This window comes from Ylistrum balloti, unplaced genomic scaffold (assembly GCF_031769215.1).
Source record: "Ylistrum balloti isolate Yb309-2 unplaced genomic scaffold, AGI_CSIRO_Ybal_v1 Utg370090, whole genome shotgun sequence".
Classification (NCBI taxonomy): Eukaryota; Metazoa; Mollusca; class Bivalvia; order Pectinida; family Pectinidae; genus Ylistrum; species Ylistrum balloti.
In genome coordinates this window covers 476,464-503,894 of record NW_026782122.1, presented here as the reverse complement: position 1 = coordinate 503,894, position 27,431 = coordinate 476,464, and the positions used below count along the sequence as shown (strand labels likewise).

Here is a 27,431-nt window from a genome sequence, read left to right as displayed (position 1 = left end):
TTAATTGTGTGAGAATAGAAGGGTGACATACCGACGTGTTTAATTGTGTGAGAATAGAGGGGTGACATACCGACGTGTTTAATTGTGTGAGAATAGAGGGGTGAAATACCGACGTGTTTAATTGTGTGATAATAGAGGAGTGACATACCGACGTGTTTAATTGTGTGAGAATAGAGGGGTGACATACCGACGTGTTTAATTGTGTGAGAATAGAGGGGTGACATACCGACGTGTTTAATTGTGTGAGAATAGAGGTGTGACATACCGACGTGTTTAATTGTGTGAGAATAGAGGGGTGGTATACCGACGTGTTTAATTGTGTGAGAATAGAGGGTATTGACATACTGACGTGTTTAATTGATAACATTTCTACAAGTTGTCAGCGACCTTGTTTCAACGATCCTGTTACTAGTTGGGTTAAAGTTGACCAGGTGTTACTAGTTGGGTTACAGTTGACCAGGTGTTACTAGTTGGGTTACAGTTGACCAGGTGTTACTAGTTGGGTTACAGTTGACCAGGTGAGTCCTGATATTCAATCACATTTCTCATCCTGATGGAAATGAGATAAAGGTAGGATAGTTAGATCAAAAATGCATGAATTACAGTGTTTTATCAAACTCATTAACTGATGTGTATCAAATTTTGCTCTCAAATATCAACTTTTTTTTGAAAGTTTTAAAGTACGTGTATTTGTGTTGTACAAGATTGTGAGGTGATGGTAGTCGTTACATCATCAATAATCAAACCAGTGGGTAACACATATCCCACCGTGTTGATATAGCCATACAAATCATTGTTAGCTGTCGGATGTATCCAGCAGTGCGGGTGCTCACGTACAGTATGACCTTAGTTCCGACCTCTACCGCCATGCATCATTCTCTACTCTGACGTCATAAAAGGTTTGCATTCTTTGTTAATGAATACAGCATATGTAAAAAAGATCAAATATTAGGAAAAAGAACATGGAAAAGGTCCAAGTGATGTATCAACAATGTAGGCCACACGTACGATGATAAGTGCCATGATCGGCCCAGAAGTCCTTGTTTAGGAAAGTGTCGACCTTATAGTTTATATTAAACTGTTTCTTCATCAACCAAAAACCAATTCTTATATATGTATTAGGCTGGTTTTCAATTCTATTTAGTAATTTTTGATACAAAACTGTGTCTCTTCTTATCCAAAATTAGAATCAGATGTGACTGTAATTAACAAACAGAGCCTTTCCGGCAGGACGTATCCCAGACTTATCCGAAAATAATGCCTGTCTGCAGATAAGCATATCCGTATATATACTATATAGTTTTATACGACAGTGAAGGTGCGGAATTAAGGTGTACTCCGTGCGTGTCCCGTCATGTGTGTACGCACGGAGCATCCTTCACTATGACGTCATCAACATATGGGAAAACATTGTGTGATTCCGGATAACTATTCTCCTCTTTGTTAGATAACGTCTTAAGTAGTTAGAAACATTCCAAACGTTCATTGGTTTTTTGTTTTGCCTTTTTACATTATACACCAATCGCACTCAACATTGATACTTTTCATCCAACTTTGAATTATACATATCCCAGTCATCAAAATTGTACTATTCATTTAAATACATAATTTCAAAATTCTAGATTATCTTTATCGGTCGTGCTAATTACTCTGTTAAATATATAATGGAATGTGATAATTGTATAGATATCAGACACCGGATATTGTAAAGCTGTAGAAGGTAATAATTGTATAGATATCAGACACCGGATATTATAAAGTTGTAGAAGGTGATAGTTGTATAGATATCAGACACCGGATATTGTAAAGCTGTAGAAGGCGATAATTGTACAGATATCAGACACCGGATAGAGTAAAGCTGTAGAAGATGATAATTGTATAGATATCTGACACCGGATATTGTAAAGCTGTAGAAGGTAATAATTATATAGATATCTGACACCGACTATTGTAAAGCTGTAGAAGGTGATAATTGTATATATATCTGACACCGGATATTGTAAAGCTGTAGAAGGTGATAATTGTATAGATATCAGACACCGGATATTGTAAAGCTGTAGAAGGTGATAATTGTATAGATATCAGACACCGGATATTGTAAAGCTGTAGAAGGTGATAATTTAATATCTGACACCGGATATTGTAAAGCTGTAGTAGGTGATAGTTGTATAGATATCAGACACCGGATATTGTTAAGCTGTAGAAGGTGATAATTGTATAGATATCTGACACCGGATATTGTAAAGCTGTAGAAGGTGATAATTGTATAGATATCAGACACCGGATATTGTAAAGCTGTAGAAGGTGATAGTTGTATAGATATCTGACACCGGATATTGTAAAGCTGTAGAAGGTGATAATTGTATAGATATCAGACACCGGATATTGTAAAGCTGTAGAAGGTGATAATTTAATATCTGACACCGGATATTGTAAAGCTGTAGAATGTGATAGTTGTATAGATATCAGACACCGGATATTGTAAAGCTGTAGAAGGGGATAATTGTATAGATATATGACTCCGGATATTGTAAAGCTGTAGAAGGGGATAATTGTATAGATATATGACTCCGGATATTGTAAAGCTGTAGAAGGGGATAATTGTATAGATATATGACTCCGGATATTGTAAACTTTCTAACGACTTTTAGGTTTATGTAATCTATGTTGGCTATTATTATCTAACAAGTGTTGATAGGCCCGCCCGCCCTTCTATACAACGTTAGCTGCTTTATGTCACCCAGGAGAATATAAACAGTAGAAATATGACAAATTAATGATATATTATGAAATTCTTACTCAATTTCATCTCATCTTAATGAAAGTTAACCCGACTTTCTACAGATATACACAGGCGGATTTCAATCTTATGACACACCTTCATACTTTTGGTTTTATTTTAAACATGAAATTCAACATCACATCAAACATTTTTGTATGTAAGAAATAATCAGCATTGATTCCATAATGGAATTTATGACGAAACATTATCAAAATCAGCGTGTTGTACACTGTGCTTGTATTCCAACCATATCAAACCCGAACGTACAGAAAATGTATTACATCAATGTAATATGGTTCATAACGATTTGTGCTTTCAAATCTCTCCCATTGTCTATGTTGTGATAATCATCGTTCATATTAAGACTTTTGTATTCTGATAAAAGTATTTCATATCCGTTAAACAACCGTTAAACAGTTAATATAAACATAATTAATTTCACAAAAATCAAATCTCAACATTTGTAAAAATTGCGCAATATTTCTTATACACACATATCATACAGATTTTCGGCGCGAAAAGAGCTAAAATTACATTACCGCAAAAATATGTACGTCGACAGTAAGTATTTCCATTCATCACCTTTTCTATCTTGCCTGTAAAACTCGGCACTAAGCGGAAACAACTAAACTTTCCTATACATACGTGTTCACTAACTCATTGAATATCGTTTGGCAAAAACAAAAAAGATACGTGTGATTTGTTTAGAAAGAAGGTTGAAAACACCTGGTCTTACCGTAGGAAGAGTGGTTATGAAGTTGAGATTATAACTTAGTCCTGTTTTACAGCTTGCCCCAAAATAAGTGGTATTCGTCCGCTGTCGCGCTGCAGTGCTACGTGTTTCCATCTGTAACACGTACTGCCTTAATTAATCACAGCGAGAAGCGCGCCTCACCACAGCTTCTCTAAGCAGGAGTACAAACACATGGCATAGTAGATTGGGATGTACCATTGGATCAGGTTACGGGAGTGCAACGTTTGAAACACTGTGTACATAGAAAGTTAGAACGCTCAATGACCTTTTTCACAGAAGTTACGATCCCCTGTTGTATTATTAGTAGCGCGTGCAGAGCGCGTGTGCCCTAAACTGCGGTGTGTAGTTTTCAAGAGCATCTTAGATGTAGTATATGAACAAAATGGCGACGATCTCGGATGTATTTCTCCGTTACGGAGACGATGCCTATACTTTAAACGATTTTAATATTGCCGCCAGCTTTTATTCTTACGCTGCCATGCAAACTGTTGTTTCTGATTATTCAGAAATTCTCAAAAAGAGATCTAAATGTTATTATAAAACAGAAAAGTATGCTCGAGCATTCGACGATATTGTTGAAATATTGAAAATATGGCCGTCCTGGGTAGAAGGATATATCTACGCAGGAAGTTGTCTTACCTATCTAAAAGACTTTAAGAACGCCATGTTGATGTACTCACGTGGTTTAAAGTTGGATCCTGGAAATGAAATTATTCAGAAAGGTTTACTCAATGTCAAGACAAAGCTGTCCGAGAATGGCGGAACTACATACGACCCGCTAACACTCTGCACACAGGATGCGTATCCAGGAGACGATGAACTGGTTAAAATGGAGCAGTTGAGATTAGATAAAATCGGATCTGTTGATATTCCGGAATTTCTTAATGTTCCAGACACACTCAAACTTAGAGGTTTGATTCAGAGTGTTTGTAAACACAAAGAGGACGGAGAATTCAATCTAGCTGAGTCGTGTTTGATGGCGGCTATTCGCGAGGACGCAGATAACTACAGTCTTTATCACATATTGGCAGAAATTCTCTACCAAAACGGAAACTTCGAAAAGGCTTTCCAGTTCTGTGAGATGATACCTAAACAACAACGATCATATGATACATGGATACTAGGAAGTAAGTTTCTTTTGGTTCTTTTTTATGGTACGGTAAATATCAATTCAAAATGCAAATATTTACTTTATTTCCTCGTCACCAAATATATTCAAACAAATCTAAAGATTAGTTAATTTGTATTGATACCATAATAATTATTGGCATTATTTGGCAATATTATTATAGTATGTTGAGGTTATTTGAAAGTATAAAAGAACTTCAGATGTTTTCAATAACAAATTTCAATTTGATTTTCAGGTCAAATCAGGCAGGTTTTAAAAGTGCCTGTTTCCACCGAGTTGTGGTTAAAGAATGCCACGAAATTTGGTGGTAAACGCGCCGAGGAGGCAGCAATGTTATTCCAGGATGTAAGAGTTCAGCGTCTGTATGATCCTTTGTCTTCCGGTACAAAAGTCAACATCCGGTTCACAAAATTCGGTAGAACAATGCATGCCACTGATGAAGTCAACAAAGGGGGATACCTGTTCCGGGAAAAGCCTCTTATAATCGCCCAAGCCATCGACTCTCTTGATATTCCGGCATGTGGTCACTGTGGGAAAAGTCTTATCACAGCGGAACAATACTTTGGACAAGGAGTGATACGACAGAACAATCAAATTCGGGCAGCCGTTGAAAAATACTGGCCAAAAATAGATAGGTTGTCGTGTGAAAAATGTGATACTGAAATTTACTGTAGCACGTCGTGTAGAACTGAGGCTTGGGATGATTACCACCAAATCTTGTGTTCTTCGAGGAATAAGAATGTTGAAAAATTACATCAAGTTTGTCAACAGTTTAAGAAACTCCGTGAAGAGAATTGTCGAGTATGGGACGGGGTCTGGAACGCTGCTTTTAGTCCCATCACTCTAGCACAGCTTTGGGCGAGGATCATTTGTGACGCCAAGCGGATAGCTAATACTCGAGGGGCGACAACTCCAGATCGCCAAGATATAGCAAAGGCTAAAGCAAAATTTAGGAGGTAGTGTGATGTTAAAACCTATCCCTGCATGATCCAAGCGGTTATCTCCCCTTGTTCAACCCATGAGACATAGTTACTAGGGAGATAGATTTTGAAGCAGGCAAAATTCAAATAACATACCAGACGATACTTAAATCTTGTAAAATTCCAGATATTTAGATGATTAAAAATATATGTGAAATCCGCGTAGAAAATTGTTTATTTTTTCGCAATCTCTGAATAGTTATGATATTATTTTGAACTGAAATTCTTTTTCAAAAATATAGTGCCGTGTATCAGCGTTCGCGAAAATTGGCATCTTCATGTTTCCAACAATTATTACAAATTCTATGATTATTCAGCTTTATTGATAGAATGTGATTTTCACATAAAAATCGGAACAGAACAGAAATGAAAAAAGAGAGTTACAAAAGAACAAAAGAAAGGAAAATAAGCTGCATATAGATGATAGAAAATATCATCAAATATGAAAATACATGGTGACATTACTAGAGACCCAAGTTTCTTAATATTTTGATTTTGGAGTCTGTAGATAAGTGTTGCATGGTTTGAACCACCTGTTGTAAATACATGCACTTGTTTGAACTCTGACCCCTTTTGTTCCAGGCGCTTGGTTCCGTTTTCCCTTTCCCCGTGTGCCTGACCTTTCAGCGTTCCTGACCTTTCAACCCGAGATTTAGCAGAAATCAGCCTTGAAGAATAAACGATTTAACATAAGTGTAAGCAGAAAAATTAAATATATCATATTCGATCAGTTGTTGTTTCTACTTACGCAAATTGTTGGAAATGCGTTTGTAATATTTCATTTGGCAAAAATAGGTGACTTTATTTTGGTCGTTGGCATGATGATTTAATGGATCCATACAACAAGGCAAGGGTCTGCAACTGTTGCCAAATCAACTAGACCTTTTCCAACTAAATGATTAATTTTCAGGATATAATTACAATCCCTCCAGACCAATTAATACCTTGGCTAGTGATTCAAAGTCCTATAAATCCAAATTAATTTTAAAAATGTATAAATAAAATACTCATGTTGGTTGAAAAAAATTATCAAAAATTATAATTTGTTTCTATCAATATGAAATAAAAAAAATGTCTGTCATGGTTAAACCAATATCGTGATTTAAAGTCAAGGAATTTACCTTACATATATATCAAAATTAATTTTAAAATATATATCAATAAAAAACTAATGTTGGTTAAAAAAAGTATTAAAAAAATTATCAAAAATTATGATTTGTTTTAATTAATATAAAATAAACAATAAATGTCATGGTTAAATCACGTGATTTAAAATCCAGCAATTTACCGTTACAAGTATTATGAACCAAAGCATGTTAACCACATCTTTTGAGAGTTCGTAGGTATTTTCGGTGTTACGATTCGTGGTCAATGATATTAAACATTCCATTAAAAACTCGAAATTCTCCCCAAAAACTAATTAACCTTTACATCCGTAGAAAACAGAAATCGTCTTACTGTTTGTGGCTTTTTTTCTTTTCAACAAGACAATTTAAGTTAAAACTTTCAGGCAGATTTATACAAGACATGACACTATTTTTTCCGAATTCATATTAGTCGATGTAGATCTGTCGTTGGTCGAGTGTGTGATTTAGAGAGTATTTTTTGGATTGAAATAACTACGGAAGCCTGAACGGGTCATCCTTTGCTATATCATTAGCTCGTAATATAACTAGAAAAGAAAATAGTAACGATGACCCTTTCATGTTCTCGTACACCTTGAAGTAGGAGTGTAGTTAGATAAAGACAGATTATGACTCTAAACAACATTGTCATTACTCTAACACTTGTAAACAACGCGGTTAAAATTGTACGTATATAATGTATATATACGGTTGTTTAGGTGTTTGTGTGAATATGTGAAACAAAATGTGAACATGTGTTTGGTCACGTGTTTGTGTGAATATGTGAAACAAAATGTGAACATGTGTTTGGTCACGTGTTTGTGTGAATATGTGAAACAAAATGTGAACATGTCTTTGGTCACGTGTTTGTGTGAATATGTGAAACAAAATGTGAACATGTGTTTGGTCACGTGTTTGTGTGAATATGTGAAACAAAATGTGAACATGTGTTTGGTCACGTGTTTGTGTGAATATGTGAAACAAAATGTGAACATGTCTTTGGTCACGTGTTTGTGTGAATATGTGAAACAAAATGTGAACATGTGTTTGGTCACGTGTTTGTGTGAATATGTGAAACAAAATGTGAACATGTGTTTGGTCACGTGTTTGTGTGAATATGTGAAACAAAATGTGAACATGTGTTTGGTCACGTGTTTGTGTTAATAAGTGAAACAAAATGTAAAAGTGTGTAAAGTTACTCATGTTTTTTTTCTTTTTTTTTCTTTGTGAATAAATGACAAGAAATGAGAATGTTTGAGAGAAAGGTAGTATTTTTTCGAATAAGTGTAACAATCTGTGAATGTGTTGTTTACAGTTGGTATTTTTTGTGAGTTACGAGAAAGAACAAATAGGTTCTACATCTTTATTGTGTGTGTATTATACATAATGTCGTCTTTGGACACTCTTTGGAGTGTAATGTGATTTATAGAAGTTTTAGGCGAGTATTCAGGAAGAAAGAAATGAGTTACATACACTACCATCTCGCGACATAATGAAATCGTAGGTTGTATGGTGAGTAATATTTGTGTGAGTTTGTGGAAACAAATTCTAGGTTTGTATATGGTCGGGTTTGAAACTTATTAGAATGTACAAGTGAACTAATCATGGTTGCTAGATTTTTGAGAGTTTGTGGAAACAAATGATGGACGTGTATTTTCAGTTTCGTCTCTGATTTTCTCCAAGTGTAACATTTTATATTTTTTCCTAATCTTGACCACTTCCCTAAATCTCTCCTGTTCTTGGATTCTGCATGAATGAAGTGTTAACACCGTAATAATCCCATCAACATCACAAACGGAACAAGAGAATAAACTTCATTTTAATTCATCTAACATCTCCTTAAATATTGACAGTTTCTTTGTACAGAGGATAACCCATCCAATTGTCATTTTAGTTTCGTATTTTTTCAACTTGTATATTTTTTTCTATCCAATGAATACTTCAAATATTGCGAAATTATCTATGAAATCGTAGTAAGCATAAAATCTGTTTTGTTTTTTAGACCTGTTTTCTGTTATTTTTCATCTTAATTCGATTCTTGTTAACATTTAATTTTTTACGCATAATTTTGTTCGAAAATTTATTTTGTCATTTACTTTTATAGGTTCATAGCCTACGGATCTGCTAAAAATGCGAAAGTCGTACCTAGAATGCTGGCAATCATGAGAGAAATATTCAGCGATCTTGCTGACGGCGTTACCTTGGAGATTACAGATAAAGAATTTGAGGGTAGATATTTCCAGATTGCATGTAACATTCAAGAATTCGCCGATCCTGAGCCTCCGTACAGGTCGTTCATTACAAACGTCAAAGCCAAACCGCAGGTATGGGCATGCGTGAGTCCTCATATCCGGTCGGAACCTCCTGAGGCGACTTTCACTGGTTTGTTCATGCTCCATGCTTGTATGAATCACTCTTGTGACAATAATGCGGAAGTCAGGGACCGTTTTGTGGACGGTAGACCTGGAATAGCATTGCAGGCAAAGAAACCCATCAATTTGGGACAGGAAGTAACGATTTCTTATATAGATACCCGGATGTGTCGCCAGGATCGTCAAACATGGTTGTACCAATCTTACAACTTCTGGTGTACGTGTACAAAGTGCCAATACGAAGGAGATGACGCGACCTCGTGCACAAACTGCAAAAAACAAGCACCAAACGACAAACTGTTCCCAGCATGTAGTCGATGTCATCGAGCGTGGTATTGTTCGTCGCATTGCCAAAAAGTGGCCTGGAAAAAAGGTCACAAGTCCATATGCAACAAATAAAAACATACACAGTACATCTGATTGCCGCAAAAGTAAGCAAACGATATGAGTTATTCTAAATTGAACTCGATATTGGGAATAAAATTAAAAAAAAAACAATTATCAGAAATTTCGTATTAACTGAAGCTAACATTTTCCATGGGACACCAAATATTTAGAAAACAAATAAAAAAAATCTAGCAGGTGAAAATATTTTGCTGGATTTTTTTTTTTTTTTTTTTGAAACTACAGCTATATCGTAAATAACTAATGAGCTACATCTAAGTTGCGGAAATATGTTTATAGACAAAAAAGTGACTCCGCGAAGTTTATTAATTTGATACGTGTGCCTGGTATGTATGTTTAGTTTTATTTGAGAAATAGTGATAGCCAAAAATAAGTTTGATATCACAATCTTTACCTAAAAAATTAGAATTAGTAGTTAAATCCTATTTTCTCAATAGTGAATGCAATGCAGGTCATCATCACTCTGTCACGTGACAAAGAGTGTCATTATGCTATATATGAACGCGAATGTGTCAGTGCTCCCAAGGACGTGAATGAATAGTGTGTCTGATCATGTTTCTATCAACGTAGATGTGACTGTTTATTCTCCTGTGAACGTATATGAACTGTATACATGTATGTGTTCGTTCCTGTCAACGTAAGTGAATTTATGTGTCTGTTTGCGCCCCCGTGAACGTGAATGAATTGTATCGGTCTTCTCGTGTTCCTATGAACGTATAAGAACTGAACACATGTGCTTATGTTTCTATGAACGTCAATGAATTGTATGTGTCTGTGTATGTTCCTATGAACGTCTATCGTGACATTCCCGACCCGTTACACTGATATTACTTTTGATACGTATATTTTCTTACTTTGTTTGTTCCCCCACATACATAGGTGAGGATTGTCGTACCGTGGAATACAATAAAATGCCATGGATATAATCATATTGAACAGCGTTTGTTCTTTTTATCATGGTAACTGACATTTCCTATATTTGGTTTTTCTTTAGTGAGGCACGCCAATTAAAAAGTATTAAAACTGAAAGTTGTAGATTCATCAAAGAGGGAGAGAGAGAGAGAGGGGGGGGGGAGAGATTGAGAGAGATAGAGAGAGAGAAAGAAAGAAAACCCACTAAATCACTAAACGTCGTAAAAACAAAACGGAAGTGAAAAACGCCAAAATATTGACATTCACATTTGACCCATATGAATTGGAATATGGGTCAAGGTCATTTCGTTTCGCAAACTTTGGTTGGTCTTTGTTCAATGATATTTGATAAATATCAAGAATGAATGCCTTCTGGTTCATCAACAGAAGGCGTTTGAAGGTTGTAGCAAACTTGACATCTGTGACCTTGAATATAGATCAAGATAATTTCTTCCTGCAAAAGTTCCCAAGCTCCGTCTGAGGAACCTGTGAACAAAGTATCATGACCCAAGGACTTTAAAATCAAATTTCATCAGAAGGAGTGTGTGAAAGTTTTAACAGATTTGACTTTGAATATAATTTGTACATGTAGGTTAACAGAATTTCATTTGACGGAAAGTTTTGTCGGGCTTGATCCCAGAAACAAATCAGCCAAATATGATGAGTCTGTACCTGTTGTATTTAAGGAAGAATTCGAGATCACAAGACAATAAAATGACTCACTTTGCAGCATGTTGATCTACATATATACATAACGTCAATATTTTGTCCGTTGCCTTCGACACTCATTGTAGACTGGGTTACCTGTCTTTTAACAACTTTTCGACGTTTTTCGAAGTGAAATTTAATTACGACCGGCAAAACATTTTATCACCCATTATAATTTTACAACAATCATTTAGAAGATTGTGATTCTCACGAAGCTCGCTCGGATAATAAATGAACAGAGAAAAGAAATTTAAGCGTTATTAGTATCAGAAATTGACCCCAAAGTTAACTTGATAAATTTTGGGACTAGAAAGTAAAAGACATCCGCCCTGTCAAGATTTCCAATATTTCAAATCTGTTATTTGTGATGATATTTGCAGAAATATACCCAAGGTTCCCAGTGTTCTACTCAGGGGAAGTAACTCCACATCAGAAAGAAAATATTAGGAAGCAATTAACCAAATGATGACATCAACTAAACCGTCACAAAATTCACGAGTAACATTTTTACAGAACTTAATATCTAATGTTCAATTATAGCTTAGAAGTATAACTGTAAATAAGTTAACAGTCGAACCTCGTTACCTCCCCCCCCCCCCCCCCCCCCCCCCTCGAGGTTTCCCCATGGCCCCTGCGAGTTCGAGATAACGAGGTTCGACTGTCTATGAATACAAAAGTCTGCGGTATGAAATTGGAATCGTGCCCTACTTTCTCTAAATTGATTAACATTGTGATCAGCCCGTGCCTATCACGTGAATTACAATACGTATATGACCTATGTTCATCTTAGGATAACAGATAAAATAGAAGTACCTCTGTCTGGTATAAAATATACGTTATCTGACACGAGAGATAAACAGGTCATGTGGTTATTATACCTATCACAGTTATAACGTCATACTAACAGAACGAGGGAGGGAGGGTACTAGACGTAAAGGTTATGAACGTCAGTCGACGTCCCAGCTCTTTGCTATTCCCATTTACATTGCGCTTTTGACTTCCCTGTGGACATGTGGCATTCACGTATGATATGTTTGCCACTTTCCTAATGTAGAAACATGGGCACAGGGAAAACGTGTTATTTTTAGGTAATGAGTCATCGGACGATTAAATACAAATATGGCAGGTTCTTTTCGAAGTCACTTTCGAACTCTATAGAATAGGAAAAGATCGCTGGGAAACGAATATTAGGAATAACGTACAACGTATTAGCTACCTCCTATTGTTAACGAGTTGCCAGATTTCTATGGTACGGACAAAGGAGCATACTGCAGTATGCGTTGACGTAATGATATGACACGGATGACGGAAATCTATTGATTGTATCGTGCTATGGATAAAAGAAGTACCGTCATTGGAGAGTTGTTGGATTGCTGTGGCGGTGCGGCTTACAGAAAACCTACAGATATAGTTTAAATCATTGTAGTACCTGTCATAGGAGTTTCGTAATAATGAGTGGTCAGATCATCATGGCACTGCCCGAGGAGTTACATGGGAGAGGTACTGAGTGAATAACAGTTGTTGACGGTTGTATTATCGTAGTACGGATCAGAGAAATTATGCTGTCAGTGAGTTGTCAAATCACCGTGATACGTATCAGAGATTTTCTATCGATAGTGATTGGTCAGAATATCGTGACACGGATCATGCGAGACTCACAGAAACAGAGAGCTGTCATGCAATGGGTCAAAGAGGGTTTATATGTAGTGAGCATTTTGGTAGTAAGATTAATGGCAAATTTGTTGGTAATGAATTGTCGATGTGAAAAGATTTTCGATTTGTCCAAAATATGCGAAAACACAGAAAGAAATGGCCTCTTTTTCCATTCTTTAAGGAGTTATCAATATAATCCCCCACCACCCAAACCATAGTAATTAATTAACCACAGTAATTAACAGTACATGTAGCTAAAGACGTTTCGGTCCAGCCGGCATGGATGCAGTTGTCCAATAGTATGAGATGACTGAAATCCCGGTAAACCAGTCCATCTTGTACTAAACATGCTGTTTGTAATCAGAACCGAGCGGTGAATCTGTTCTCGGACTACTTCTGTCAGATGTAGGCCTTTCTCACGTGTACAACACGTGTACAATACATAGATTACTTTTCCTACAGCTAATACACGTCGGTATAGTTGTATACCACTATAACACACCTCGTTTAATGGTGGTTAATAACTACTCTTAAAGATTTCGGGCGGGGGGCAGGCTCTAATTGATGGGGAATACTTATGGAATATTTGCACGGGTTTTTCCGTGAGCAGACATATCTAAATCCCCACGAGAGATTTTGCCAGGTCGGTGTACACTAAGCTTGCCAAACACTTATATGAGGGTTGGGATTGACATTCAAGACGAATCTGACTCAGTGATGTGATCATATATTCTGTATCACAATCTCATTCAATTCGAAATCTGCTTTCAATAAAAGATTTTCCGCAAAATTCCGATTGGTGGACAAGACCTTGACATTAAGCGTTAGTGGAAGGTTAAGATAGATATAACATGGAATTTAATGGAGATTGGCGATATTGAGATTGATACTGAAAACATCGCGAATGTGTTTTCTTCAGACCGGCTTACTTATTCAATTATCATTAGAACCAACAGGATGTATCAGCATACAGTTCTCATAACACGCATTAAATAGCATGTTTCAACAATTCGATCTTATGTATCTTTCTTTCTTACTATTGTAGTCTGTAAACGTACAAATGTTCTGTATTTCACTTAGATAAAACAATTCAATGATGATGAATGCGTCTCGCTTCAGCTTGTCTAGAACAGGCGCCCGGCCACCATCTATAACGTATGTTAATACATAAGCAAATTGTTGATATAGAGTATTTAGCTGTAATTCTATCAAATTTCGCCTTTCACCACGGCGTCAAGGATTTGATTGCCGGTACGGACGTGAAAAGGTATGGAGTCACCTGCCCGACCACACAGGTTGTCTCCCGGTACAGTCGGTTTCTTCCAACATTAAGACCTCTTGCGCACTTCCATCTCGTAATCCGAGCCAACAAGAGTGAACATGCTTAATTGTTTCCCAATTGTTGTAAAATGAATGATATTTATGTATGATAAAAACCTAAATATTGTACAAAAATTACTTTTGATGAAATGATGTTATTATTATTTCTCATTTTACAACGGGACATGAAAAGAAAAGCTTTATAAAAACCCTGCCACCAGACAAATCCCATATATTACTCGAATATCAGTAATTTGTGTACACAGACGGCACATGTGTTACCACTACTGTCGTCCCACGCAGGGAAGTAAACGATACCACATCTTAACTCGATCCTTTCTGTATGCATTTCTCAGCACGTGACAGCGCGCGGTCGCGTGCGGTATCTATACTCGCATCTATTGGTTATATATAGGTAAGGTATAGTTAACTTACAACACGATAAGATATTCTGAAACCACAGTGTACACAAATGTTTACGAACTTCTCTATAAACTGTACAAGTAAACATAAACAAAAGGTTGCCAAAAGTGTATGCCTATCAAAATAGATGCGCCATACTTCTGTAGCTCGCTGTAGACAGGGTAGAGTTTGGGATCTTGAAGCTTTGATAAATCCGAGGCCAAGTTTGCCTTTGCCTCCGTGTGAGAGAGGTTATGTTACATGTACCCTGTGTCTGGTATGGTACAGCACACGTACAAATTTGTTTGTGTTTACTGGCGAAACCTTGAACACGTGCACGAAGCTGTGTTAAGAAGATGCTATACACAATTTAAATGATATTGTATTGGTGATTATAGGCGAAATAACATCAAAGGAAGATCAGAAAGAAATATAATCACTTCGGAACTCTCCAGACTCTGACGACCAGGTTGTAGTCAACTTGGGAAAGATTAATCACTATGGCGACAGCTACACAGCTTGTGAGAATTGGCGACGAGTGTTTACAGGACAAAAACTATGACATGGCAATTAGTGCGTATTCGTCTGCTTTAAACATAGGTGTTCATTCAGGTCAGACGGAAGTACTTAAGAAAAGATCAAACTGTTATTTCCAAATCTGTAGTTATGATTGTGCCTATGATGATATTATTGAAGTGCAGAAGACTTCTCCGAAATGGATAGCTGGATATCGTTATGCAGCTAATTGTCTCAGTAATTTAGGAGATGTCGAAGGTGTATGTGAGCTATATACTAAAGGACTGGAGTTAAACAGTGGCAGCGTAGACCTTAAAAACGGCCTTGCTGAAGCTAAAACCAAAATGGCGAGGGAAAATACAGAGGCGACGAGCAACAATCCATTAAGCATTTACAAGCTGGATTATTATCCTGGAGATGATGTTCGCCTCAAAGAAGAAAAAGAAAAACGCGATTCTATAGACAATGTTAAAATCCAGACGGAAGGACGTCACACGAAAGACCAATCTGTACTGGAACTTGTGCGAGAGTCCTGGAAACATCAACAAAACGGGGAGCTCCAGAAAGCATCACAGAGTTTACAAACAGCAGTAACGGTGAAACCGGATGTGACGTATTTGCGACAGGTACTTGGTGAAATATACTTTCGTCTAGACAGGTACGAAGATGCCTTTAGATGTTTGAACGCTATACCGAGCAGTATGAGATCTTTTGACACCTGGATAATTGGAGGTTTGTAAGGATACAAAGTTCTTTTTTTTTGCAAGTGCAATAAAGTAATGTTCAGATGGAAGGTTGACGGAGCTTAGTTTCTTTCAATAAAAATTATGCGATTCATCATTCTTGTCATTATATATATATGCAGTATTTGTAGATATTTGAGTTTAGATTGTGATTATATTGATAATTGTAATTTCTTGATTTTGTCATATACAATAACATGTTGCATTAGACCTAAAGACAAAATGTTGTTTCCCCCCCCACCTCCCCCCCCCCACCCCGGTCCCAAAAAACAAACAAAAAACAAAAAAAAACTGGCTATAATATAAATTGTCTAACTAATACTGGTTTGCTTCTCACATTGAAGATATTCATTGTTCAAGTCTGATCAGTGATATTAACTTTCCGTTTGGAAAATTTAAAAATATTTGTAAGATTTCAGTTTAACATTGAAATACACCACCTAATACATATTCTTAAGTATTGCGATTGCATTTCCGTAATGACTCTGTTCTTTTCTTAGGTCAAGTTCTACAGAAACTCGGACTTCCGGTTTCAGCAGAGATGTGGCTCCGTTATGCTGAGAAAGTTGGCGGTAAACGAGGAGAACGTGCTTCTATATTATTTCACGATGTCAGATCGAGGCGTTTATATCAAGACGTGACAACAGATAAACATGTTGAAGTCAGATTCAGAGAGAAGGGGCGTGCATTATTCGCCAAGCAAGATATTGGTAAAGGCAAATTAATTTTTAATGACAAACCTATTCTGCTAGCTCAAACAAATGATAGTTCAGGAATCCGAGCATGTAGCTTCTGCGCGAAAACCTTACAAACAGCTCAAGAATACTTTGGTAAAGACGTTTTAGAGAATAACAAAACACTAAAAGAAATTGTGGAGACACACTGGCCAAAATGTGACGTCATAAGTTGTTTACATTGCGACCGTGAATTTTACTGCAGTGACATTTGTCGCAAGTCTGCCTGGGAACAGCACCATCAGATTCTGTGTATCTCCGTTAACGAAAGCATGATGAAGCTTTATGACGTTTGTGACAAGTACAAGAAGCTGATTGAATCAAACCAGCGTATCTGGGAGGACATGTGGAATGCTGCGTTCAGTCCAATGCTTCTAGCCCGCCTGTGGGCAGCCATTGTTTGTGAAGTTAAACGACAGGCCAAGGGGCGGGGAGTCTCAGTTCCGGAAACACGTGACTGGATCAGAGCCAAACTCCCCTTCAGAAGGTAAAAGCATTTATGATTTTGGAAAAGGAATATCATTTATATTAGAAACGTATTAATGTTATGTACCAAATATGAATATACATACATGTATATAACGCTTTGACATAGGTTACGGCTTTACATGGCTTACATCTAAGCTTAATTGTAAATACAGACCTACATATTTAAAGATCGGTTTCAGTTAAATGTCAGCAGTATTTCGCTTTTTGTGATCGATCAGTCATTGTAAATTCTGATTTCGAAATCATGATAACGAAATTCTATCTTGAACATTCGATTGTATATTTACATAGACTTATCATATATTGATTTCGCATGAACTTAACAGCACTATTGTAGGTGTGGGTTTTTTTACTCTTTTTATTTCTTTATTTCATAATTTCACCAACGTGTAACTGTGATATCCTTTTACCCTGCTTGTGTTTGTTTTTTACTTATCAAAATCATCAAAGTAGACATAAACAAACAGATTTTTTTAAAAAATATGATCGTGTTTTAATTAATACTGCATTAAAGGGACATCACTTTTGTTATTGTATGTGTTTTACACATTTACGTTTCTGTGTTATCTCGATCTTTACAGTCGATTTCCAATGTCCATCTTGACCACATCTTAGGTTTGGGAAACGCCTCTAAAATTCAGCGCTGATAACGTCACGTGATAACTTAAAATCGAGACAGTCCGTTTTGTAAACACGAACACAAGATGGCAGGCAGAGATGACAGCGACAAAGTAATCTAAATCCCTTTATCGACACCAGATGTCGCTATGGGCGTGGCAAATGTTATTTGATAATCTTAAGTCAATTCAAAATTACGAAATAAGTAACATAAATCACAAAAACCATTATCGCAACCGATTCAGGCGGGTAGTCATGTTTGTTTACAGGCGACGATGTATGTGCGCATGCGTTATCATATACGACGCAAATATTTACATATCCAGATTGTTGATCAACAGATAATGATTTCCTTTAATAATTATTAATAAACCTCTTCCTGTGCATATTTCATCGAAAACCAACTGCCTGCGTTCATAACGTGAAACACTTGATATATACATATAATTTTAAAAAGTTTTACAAATTCCTTTTTGCCGTGATGTCGCTTGTTATACAGTCATAACAAGGTGAAAATGGGAAGCCTTGGTTTGAAGGTAGACCAATCTCATATGAAACAGCCTGTTTTGAACGTGTTTATTCTACATAGAGTAGTGTTTAATTGCTCTGATGATATTGCGGTTTTATTCATTGTATTGAAGCATGGACTTTTAAAACATCGACTTGAGGATAAGTCAATGCTCTGCCTCAAAACTGATTCAGGAAGGATAGAATATGTACAAATAAACTATTAACACGATAATGAGAAAAGGTGTAGGCGTTTTCTTCTTCCTCTATGATATCCGTTGTGTAAACATAGGAAAACCAAATAATGACAAAGTCTCAAAGTGTACTAACAAACACCGGATACTCTGAAAGTTTTAGATTAAGCAGTATTACCAGTTATACAAAGTAAGATAAGAACAAACGAAATGATAAAATATAAACATAACAGAACGTGTCCTTGAATCGAAATTTTATTATCGACAAATTAATTATTTAATTATTCTCTGAGAGCTGGTTTCCTTTGTATTCAAAAGAAATATTTCCTTTTAAGATAAGGCATTCGTTATCTATTATTCTTTCTTAAACCCATTTTCTGCTATTCCTTCTTAAGCCCTGTATCTACTATTCGTTCATAAGCCCAGTATTTATTATTCTTTCGTAAGCCCATTATCTAGTATTCGTTCTTAAACCAATTTTCTGCTATTCATTCTTAAGCCTAGTTTCTACTATTCGTTCTTTAGCCCAGTATCTACCATTCTTTGTTAAGACCAGTATCTATTATTCTTTCTTTAGCACAATATTGAATTTTGTTTTCTTATCTCTTTTGCAGCAATGGTAATCTGAAGCTTTTAACTATTTAATGAACTCATTAAATGTTTTTGTTTCGTTTTTTTTAATTTTCAGGTTTTATTTCAGTTTTGCACTACGGAGGTTAGTTCCGAAATTATCCGGCGTTGTCGGTATAGTTCCTTGTGACGTAACGACCCTCAGCATGCTCCAATACCAGCGAGAGGTGATGAACATCTGAAACATCGCTTTAGCTGAGTTATCACCCTTGGTTGTTCAAGTTATCACCATTGATTTACTAAGTTATCGCCCTTGATTTATAAAGTTATTGTCCTTTATTTATAAAGTTATCACCCTTGATTTATAAAGTTATCGCCCTTGATTTATAAAGTTATTGGATATCACACTGTGTGCTATCTTCTGAATTGTGACTACGGTATTGTACATGACAGAATAGTAGCATTGTTCAGAACATACACGTGTCTGTCCTACTGATATTATGAGTAATATGAAAATTCCGAATGTACTGACATTTTGGGCTAGTGCCCTCCTCATCTACATTTGAACATTTCTGTTGACCACTTTGGATTTTTCTCAGTCGCCTCGTATCACTAACATTTAAGCCCTTAGCTTCATTAACGATCCCTGCGAAACAAAACAGCTGTATGATACAGTTTAATTCATTGTTTTGCTTTACTGTATCTTGTCAAAGTTTGTATCAAATAGTGCTATTTGCTTGTGTTTCTGTTATATCCTGTATATAATGAAACGCTTGTCCATTTTTTCTCTTTTTTTCACCATGTATAATCTTTTTTGTCTGCCTTTATAAAGAGTTAAAATTGATTCTAAAAATAAAAATAAATAAATAAATACAAGTTATAATTTTTGCCCCATTGTAAATTGTTACGAATGTTTCTCCTTCTCAGTACTGAATTGACAATTTACCCTTACATACGTTATCTATAAGTATACTGGTGTGATGTAGTTCATTTGCATTAAATTGAACACATTCGGAAGAATAACACACTAAATATTTTCTATATTTTGTCACAAAAATCTCAACTTACTATCTGCTTTGACAAATCAGTGCATGTACATTCTCTGTTAGTTAATCCTAGAAAATAGTCGTAGCTAGCTTAACACCGTTGTAGAAAGTAGCACGAAACGTAACATTATCATACAGTGATGGATTTTGTTACATGTTTCTAATATAATTTTCCTTTCTCGATCAGATACATCGCATTTGCCCAATGTAGCTATGCACAAATGGTGCCAAATATGGTGAAGATCATGCGAGAGATATTTAGCAATGCCGGCACTGGTGTTGTTATGGAGATATCAGAGAAAGAATTCGATTGCCGATACTTCCAAATAGCTTGTAATGTTCAAGCGTTCTCCGATCCGAATCCTCCATTCGTTATTTTCAAGAGAAATGCCAAATCTGCTGGTTTAGAGGTTACACAGTTCATGACCAAAGATGAAAAATTTGCTACTTTTGGCGGGCTTTTCTGCCTTCATGCAAGCATGAATCACTCTTGCGATAATAACGCAGACGTGCACGACGGAGCAGCTGGTGACAATCCCGGAGTTCACGTGATAGCAAACAGAGCAATCAAACGAGGTGAAGAAATCAACATCACTTATATTGACACTACAATGGCGCGCCAAAATCGACGAGCATGGCTGATCCGGTCCTACAACTTTTGGTGCTTGTGTCCACGATGTCGATTTGAGGGCGATGACAGTGGGGTTTGTACGAACTGTAACAAAGCGGCGACAAAAGATAAGCCATTTCTAGGGTGTGGAAAGTGTCGCAGTGCTTGGTATTGTTCTCCTCAATGTCAGAAATCTGCCTGGAAGCGGGGACACAAAACTATATGCCGTAAGTACAATCTCACTGTCTGCTCTATATGGCGATTATGTTTCGTACTCAAATAATACTCGACAACATTTGAAATATCAGTTTATAACAACAGTGATTTACAGGAGAGGAACAAACAATGTGGACAATAAGTAGCTGTTATGAGTGTTTTAAGAAATAAAATAAGACAATAGATAATATTTTAAAGTACAGATTAATTTTATTTTCTTGCTAATTTTTCTCAAATATATCTTTAACATACATTGTGTCTCATCTGCATTACCTTTGTCAATAATGCCAAGAATCCTTTTAACCACACACTAAGCAATTATACTGTAGCCTACTGATGAGAAATACGGTTCAGTTAAATTGCATGTGTGAAATATGTGATAACATAGATTAAGGGATGTTTTAATGACTTATTTAAATGTGAGTAATACAAATATAACGATACACGATATCGACAAAAGGACAGCTGAATGTTGTCGTTATCTGGTTATGATAACGCCACTCAATTGACAGTATATAGACTGGACAAATCAGTCCTCTGTTAATTTGGCATAACACCTGATCTTATACTCCTTGTACTTTCTCAGGCGCCAATGTGTAAATATATTTTTGTTCTTATTTTGCCCTTGTTTCATCTCATTTGAATTCGAATTTAGACTCTATTGACAAGACGACGAAATGTTAATGGATTGTTTTGTTCTTGTTTTCAGGTAAGCGATGATCAAGAGACAAGAGTGCCCCCCTCCCCACACACACGCACACCCTTAGTTCTATAACAGGCCCGAATTAGTAAAAGTGGGTTTGTTATTTTTCTATGTTTTGTTTTACTTTCATAACTGGAAATTATAATAACTCGTTCTGGAATTCTTAAGAAGTATCTAGCGACATCAGATATTTTTCAGTGATCACAAACTTCAAAATGGTCTTCGTATTTCTTAAAGTACAATATTTAAGTGCAAACCAATGAAGTATGTTTTACATAATACATTGTGATACGTAGGTTTATCAGTATAAATATGTTATTTATGTGTGGTTTGTTTGTATAAATGAAGTGTGCGACATAATGCATTGTGATACGTAGGTTTATCAGTATAAATATGTTATTTATGTGTAGTTTGTTTGTATCATCGATTAATGTACAGGCACCACCATTCAATTATATAAGGTAATTATTTAAATGTTTGAAGTCATTACCATACTATTCATTCACGGGAAAAAATATTTTATTTTAAATCTAAAGTAGCTGTCGTTATTGGTGTTATATACATTACAGTAAAATCTAAAGCTATTTTAACTAAATATTCATGAAAAAAATCAGTATTGTCGGATGGCACAGTAGTAATGCACTCGTTTCACCTAGCGGTCCGGGTCTCAGAATGAAAAAGTAAGAGGTCACCTGACCTAACACGTGGGTGTTCTCCTAATACTTCGGCGTCCTCTCATATTAACACCCCGTAAGCTCTTAAGGTGTACAGTAATTGGTGTCAAATTTGCTAGGGGTCAGTACCTAATTCGAGTGACTAAGATATATATCGGTACACTTACCCCATGAATACATACCATCATGATCTGTTAATTTATCATTCTTTTAACTATATGTACAATACAATGTGTATATGATTTTGAATCCATTATGAAAATCCGTTGTCATCAAACTACTAAATGTTATGATTGTTTCTTTATTATCATAGGACAACGAGTTGTATTTAAATTGCAATCAATTTTATGATTTACTTCTCTGTAATTGAAAACTGTTTTGATATTCTATCCAATATGATTCATTGACAGTATTATAAAATAACATTCAGACTGCGACGCTGTACCGTCGAAAAAACAACAATATCCATTCACTGCTCAGAATTTTATTACGAGTTTGAATTTAACAATGGAATCCGAGATTTTAAGCCAATTTGCACAGGGATATATAATAGTAATCATCGAATCACAAGGAGAGACAATCTTCATGCGGAATCACTGATACAAAAGTAATCAAATAGTCCATTGGGGGTCAGCTTTCATGGCAGACACATTGTAATAGGTACTAAGCTGTCGCCGGTTTCTCAGTTGTCGTCGGGCTGCATATGAAACAACATACGTGCATAGAAATTACTCAATTATTCCTTCAATTGAATCAAATTGAATTTTTAAAAATCAGACGTTTGTTATGATGTTTATTTATAGTAAGTATACTACAGACCGGCTGATACATCATTAAAATTTACTTCTGTTTACAGCAGTGCTGAATCTCAGTTGTAAGATTTATGTCCAAAATCCACAAAACTTTTGAAAAACAACAACATAAGCTGGCGGTAAAACAAAAAGCATGATAACAAAAGAAAGTGTTTGGCTAGAACATAAATGGTTCCGAAACCATCACCGAAAATAAAATCCATAAATGGGCATTTCACTGCTGGATGATTGAAATCATTATGGTTACCATACAACTTGAATGAAAAAGAAGTCAAACTGCTTCGGTATAACATATATTCTCTGTCGTTACCGCAATACAAGAAACAAAAGAGTTATTTTGATGATGGTGAAAACTTTTGACACGTTTTACGTAAACATGTCCGTTTGTTTGTCTCGTATCATGTATTTAACATGTTTTACATGATGATATAATTTGTCCTTACCTGTATTTACCGCATGCACCCTCACTGAAAGAAGCTGACAAGTGACCGCTGCAATGAACAATTATTATACTAATACAGTTCTTTTTAAAGTTGTATCTTTTCCAGTGTTTTCTCTTCTAATCTATCTCTCCGTCTATCTCCCCCTCCCTCCCAGTTATATGGAATATGAACTTTCCTCTTAAGAAACATTTACAATAATTTCATTTTTACATGTCAAATTCAAGATGACTGCCTATCGGCCATTTTTGTCTCTAATAAGATCTACGATCAAACGGCCAGAACGTCATGTGGGGACCAAATGAGAACTTATGAAACATGTATTCATAAAGGAAACGTTGTTATAATGTCAAGATTCCAATGACGCCAGATTGTTTACAACAGCCATGTGTAGCAACGGCTTACGTGTTCGTGTATTTGCGTGTTGTTCTATATTTTTGAGTATTTTGTGAGGTTTCAAATGTAAGGATAATGCTAGCTTTAGTACAATGCCAAACGCAAATGCATTTCAAGCATGGACCAACGTATATGCGCCAAAATGTTCCACTGAATTTTACATGGTGGTTGAATCGAACATTATGGGCTGTAATGGTGTGTGAGGAATTGTCCTTGAAATATACCGTATTTCTGGAGATGATTACATGTATGTTTTTTGCAACTAGAATAATAGCATAGAAGTGAAAGGAAAACGGGTGTACTTCTGTAATGCCGATTCTCGCTTGGCGGTGTCTTCATATCAGTTGTTGTTCTATATCAAAACACATTAAAAAAAATTCCAGAATTTGGAACAGCATTAATACTACTTGGAAAAATGTGATGGCGCAAAAATTCTGTCTGGTATGTGTTATTTGATACTTGAATGGAATGTGCATTCAAAATAATGAACAACGATATGTGGGGGCAGTTATAAATTTCCAAAGTTACGAAGTAAATTTGTGCTTATTCAATGAAAAGATATCCCCTTACTTAAAATATGGCTGATTATGATAATAATAACTTATCTAAAAGGAATTACAACTGCTTCCACAAATATGTAAGGCTGTGCATTATTTCTAATCATATACCAAGACAAATGATAATCAGGTTGTGAACGGTGTTTCATTTTTATGCCACATGGACACTAGGGTGCAATGATCTATCAAACACCTCTTCAGATATAACGATAATTTGTTAAAGAACGCACGACGGACACAGGACGATTTGAGCAGTCACCCTTATGTTAATGATGGGATGAAAACTATCTGTTGAACAGGTTATATTTCTCTATGGATGAAACTATATATACCGACATCTGAATAGATTATAACCATCTTAATATCATCTGACTATCATAATCACTAAAGAGATCTAAAAGATGCGTGAAGTAAACAGAGACTTTGATTATTGAGTTATCTTGTCATGGAATTTCAAAGTTAGTGAAGATAAAAGGCAATCATATTTCAAGCTAATAGAGTAATTGTTTCGTCATTTTCAAGATCAAATTACTGACAATATGCGCTCTTATCGAAAAAATGTTATGTTTTTATTCAACAGATATTGTTGAAATGAATTTTGACACTCTGATTTTTATAATAATCATTGAAAGTGGTTATTTTTTGAACATGGATATTTATGCTATCACGGATTTAAATTCGAAATTAGTCCGACACGTCACGTACCATATCATTACGGACTAGTAAATATATAACCTCTATGTAGGCTACAACAGATACCTATATCAAAATTTACGGGTCTCCGAGTAACATTGTACCTACTTAGTCTGTAATTTGATAAAATCACTCATCCATTACAGTCCCCATTCCACCCTCGTGCCTACGACTCAATAAACGCTAAGGGGACGTAACCCATGACATCCCGTAGAAATAGCTGCATATTACCACCAAGGGAAATGAATGCGTGGCAAGAAACGGCATGACGTAATGGGACACATCAAGATTTGAGTATAAGAATGATAAACTATCAACATGAATTGATGTACTTATATTTCTATTGATTAGTATCTAAACATTTAAAGTTGTTGATATCATTAAGATGAGGATAAGAAAAAAAATCAATAATGCATTTAAGTTACTTTTAAGAGATATACGATGAAAGACATCACTGATAAATGCTTACAGCTGTTTGCAAACATAATTTGACCAATTTCGAAAAGTGTTTTCAACTTCCACTTAAAGAAAAAGAAATAATGATATATTTTTCAGTACATTTTGGTAACTAACTATTGTTAATGCCAAGACATGTGCTTTGTTGTAAGAAACGGTTACAAGTTCTAAAGGGAAATATTTTTGGACAAGGCGAAATTTCATATATATAGTTTATAGAATATTTTCACAATTTTAAAACAAACATTGTCTAACTTGACACTGAATCTATATAATAAAAGAGATGCAAAAATCGAAATATATTGATGGAATTGAAACTTATTTTTGGATGAACGTACTCGCATTCGGCCACACAGGAGCTGTCGTACGTCCTACCCGCAACACAGACTGGTCTGTAAATCGCAGGACACGGACAGGGCGGCGATGTTTCCTGGGCAGGAACTAGAATAAAATTCCTAAATGTATGCGTGTCACATAATTGCCTTTCTATACAAAGAAAAGATTAGTGTCGACGAACTTTTTTTTTTTACATCAGGAGGTCAGGAGTTGATTTTGAAATATTAGTAACGGCACATACACATGCAGATTATACATTATGACGTCACTATTTTATACATATAAACCTCTCCAGATAATGAGTCAAGCGCTCGAGAAAATATATAAAACAATATTGTTCATGTCCTAAATGTACATTCGTGCTAATAGACCTCGGAACTCACTTCATATCTTATATATGTGTATACCATTATTATTTCTTTTATAGTGTGAAGAGTTGTACAAAAAGAACATACATTGACATTACAGAAAGTAATAGTGCGTTTGTACACAAATATACACATAAGAAGCATTTAAATTAATATAAAGTAAACAGTAGACACAGAGTTTACGTACGTATATTGTATACATACACCAACTCCTATAGTTAAGAATATAACCGCGTGAAGTAAGCGTTTTCCATATGGAACGATATAATATAAAGAAAAGTTATATAGTAAACACATATACATACAAGAATCATTTCAATTACATACAAAGTAAACAATAGACACAGAGTTTACGTACGTATATTGTATACATACAACAACTCCTGTAGTTAAGAATATAAACGCGTGAAGTAAGCGTTTTCCATATGAAACGATATAATATATTGAAAACTTATATAGTAAACACATTGCGTAGAAGAATCATTTCAATTACATACAAAATGAACAATAGACACAGAGTTTACATGCGTATATTGTATACATACACCAACTCCTAAAGTAAAGAAAATAAACGCACCAAGTACAATATCAAGATATATATATATATATATATATATATATATATATATATATATATGATATTGTATGAAGTAATGAAAAAAAATCTTAATTTTCTTCGTAAAAAAATCATTTCGGGTATTTTTTCCCAGTTAAACCCAATAAATGTGCATATTACAACCATAGGATTTAAGACGTGAACATTTCATATTGAAGTCAAAATGACCAAACATTACAATTATATAGCATGATAATGTTGTAGGATTCTGATGATGAAAATTATTGAGTTTATTCTAAAATCCTCTAGTTCAAATGGGGATATATCGTAGTCGATAATTCCCCCGATAAGAACATGTATTAGTTGATAATTTGACAATTCATTAAGGTAAACTACAAAATCCATATCTTTCACTGTGCTTAGTAAGCACCAGAGCTGGTCTCGTAAACTCGTGTTATCATTTCAATCAAAAAATATTAAATAGAATGCATAATATGAAATTAAAATAATTTGTATTAGAATGTATTTTAATGTGGAGAATTACGCGGCCACTGAGCGAGCTGTTTTCAAGCTATGAAGAGAATTGACAGGAATACATACCCTCAGTCATGACGCTACATAGCACCATACAAACGACGGCTAACTTGACAAACATG

General features: G+C 35.5%; 2 protein-coding genes and 1 long non-coding RNA gene across 4 annotated transcripts; 2 read left to right on the top strand and 1 right to left on the bottom strand.

Annotated features, from left to right (window-relative positions):
• Positions 1 to 3,705: 3,705 nt before the first annotated feature.
• Positions 3,706 to 10,477, top strand: LOC132549911 (uncharacterized). Its single transcript, XM_060213887.1, has 3 exons — positions 3,706 to 4,663; positions 4,901 to 5,621; positions 8,874 to 10,477. Exons 1-3 carry the CDS (start codon positions 3,910 to 3,912, stop codon positions 9,538 to 9,540), a joined length of 2,142 nt encoding a protein of 713 aa, XP_060069870.1. The 5' UTR covers positions 3,706 to 3,909; the 3' UTR covers positions 9,541 to 10,477.
• Positions 10,478 to 14,584: 4,107 nt separating this feature from the next.
• LOC132549900 (uncharacterized) lies at positions 14,585 to 22,934 on the top strand. Of its 2 annotated transcripts, none has more exons than XM_060213877.1 (5): positions 14,585 to 15,789; positions 16,301 to 17,021; positions 19,043 to 19,057; positions 20,146 to 20,795; positions 21,494 to 22,934. In XM_060213877.1, exons 1-5 carry the CDS (start codon positions 15,042 to 15,044, stop codon positions 21,502 to 21,504), a joined length of 2,145 nt encoding a protein of 714 aa, XP_060069860.1. In that variant the 5' UTR covers positions 14,585 to 15,041; the 3' UTR covers positions 21,505 to 22,934. The 2 variants fall into 2 exon arrangements, with proteins under 2 accessions (XP_060069860.1, XP_060069859.1); XM_060213876.1 differs by having other exon boundaries at positions 14,586 to 15,789; positions 19,031 to 19,057.
• A 482-nt stretch (positions 22,935 to 23,416) lies between these two features.
• On the bottom strand, positions 23,417 to 27,431 carry LOC132549901 (uncharacterized). Its single transcript, XR_009554199.1, has 3 exons — positions 27,376 to 27,431; positions 25,854 to 25,956; positions 23,417 to 23,464 (listed from the first exon to the last, which is right to left on the bottom strand). It is a non-coding gene; the product is annotated as an uncharacterized LOC132549901 (long non-coding RNA).

What these genes read in the sequence shown, in the direction of transcription:
- LOC132549911 (XM_060213887.1), top strand. Translation starts at nt 3,910, where the DNA reads ATGAACAAAATGGCGACGATCTCGGATGTATTTCTCCGTTACGGAGAC. An exon ending in TGATACATGGATACTAGGAA is followed by an intron (nt 4,664 to 4,900) that starts GTAAGTTTCTTT and finishes TTTGATTTTCAG; the next exon opens with GTCAAATCAGGCAGGTTTTA. An exon ending in GCTAAAGCAAAATTTAGGAG is followed by an intron (nt 5,622 to 8,873) that starts GTAGTGTGATGT and finishes TTACTTTTATAG; the next exon opens with GTTCATAGCCTACGGATCTG.
- LOC132549900 (XM_060213876.1), top strand. Translation starts at nt 15,042, where the DNA reads ATGGCGACAGCTACACAGCTTGTGAGAATTGGCGACGAGTGTTTACAG. An exon ending in TGACACCTGGATAATTGGAG is followed by an intron (nt 15,790 to 16,300) that starts GTTTGTAAGGAT and finishes TTCTTTTCTTAG; the next exon opens with GTCAAGTTCTACAGAAACTC. An exon ending in GCCAAACTCCCCTTCAGAAG is followed by an intron (nt 17,022 to 19,030) that starts GTAAAAGCATTT and finishes TTTAATTTTCAG; the next exon opens with GTTTTATTTCAGTTTTGCAC.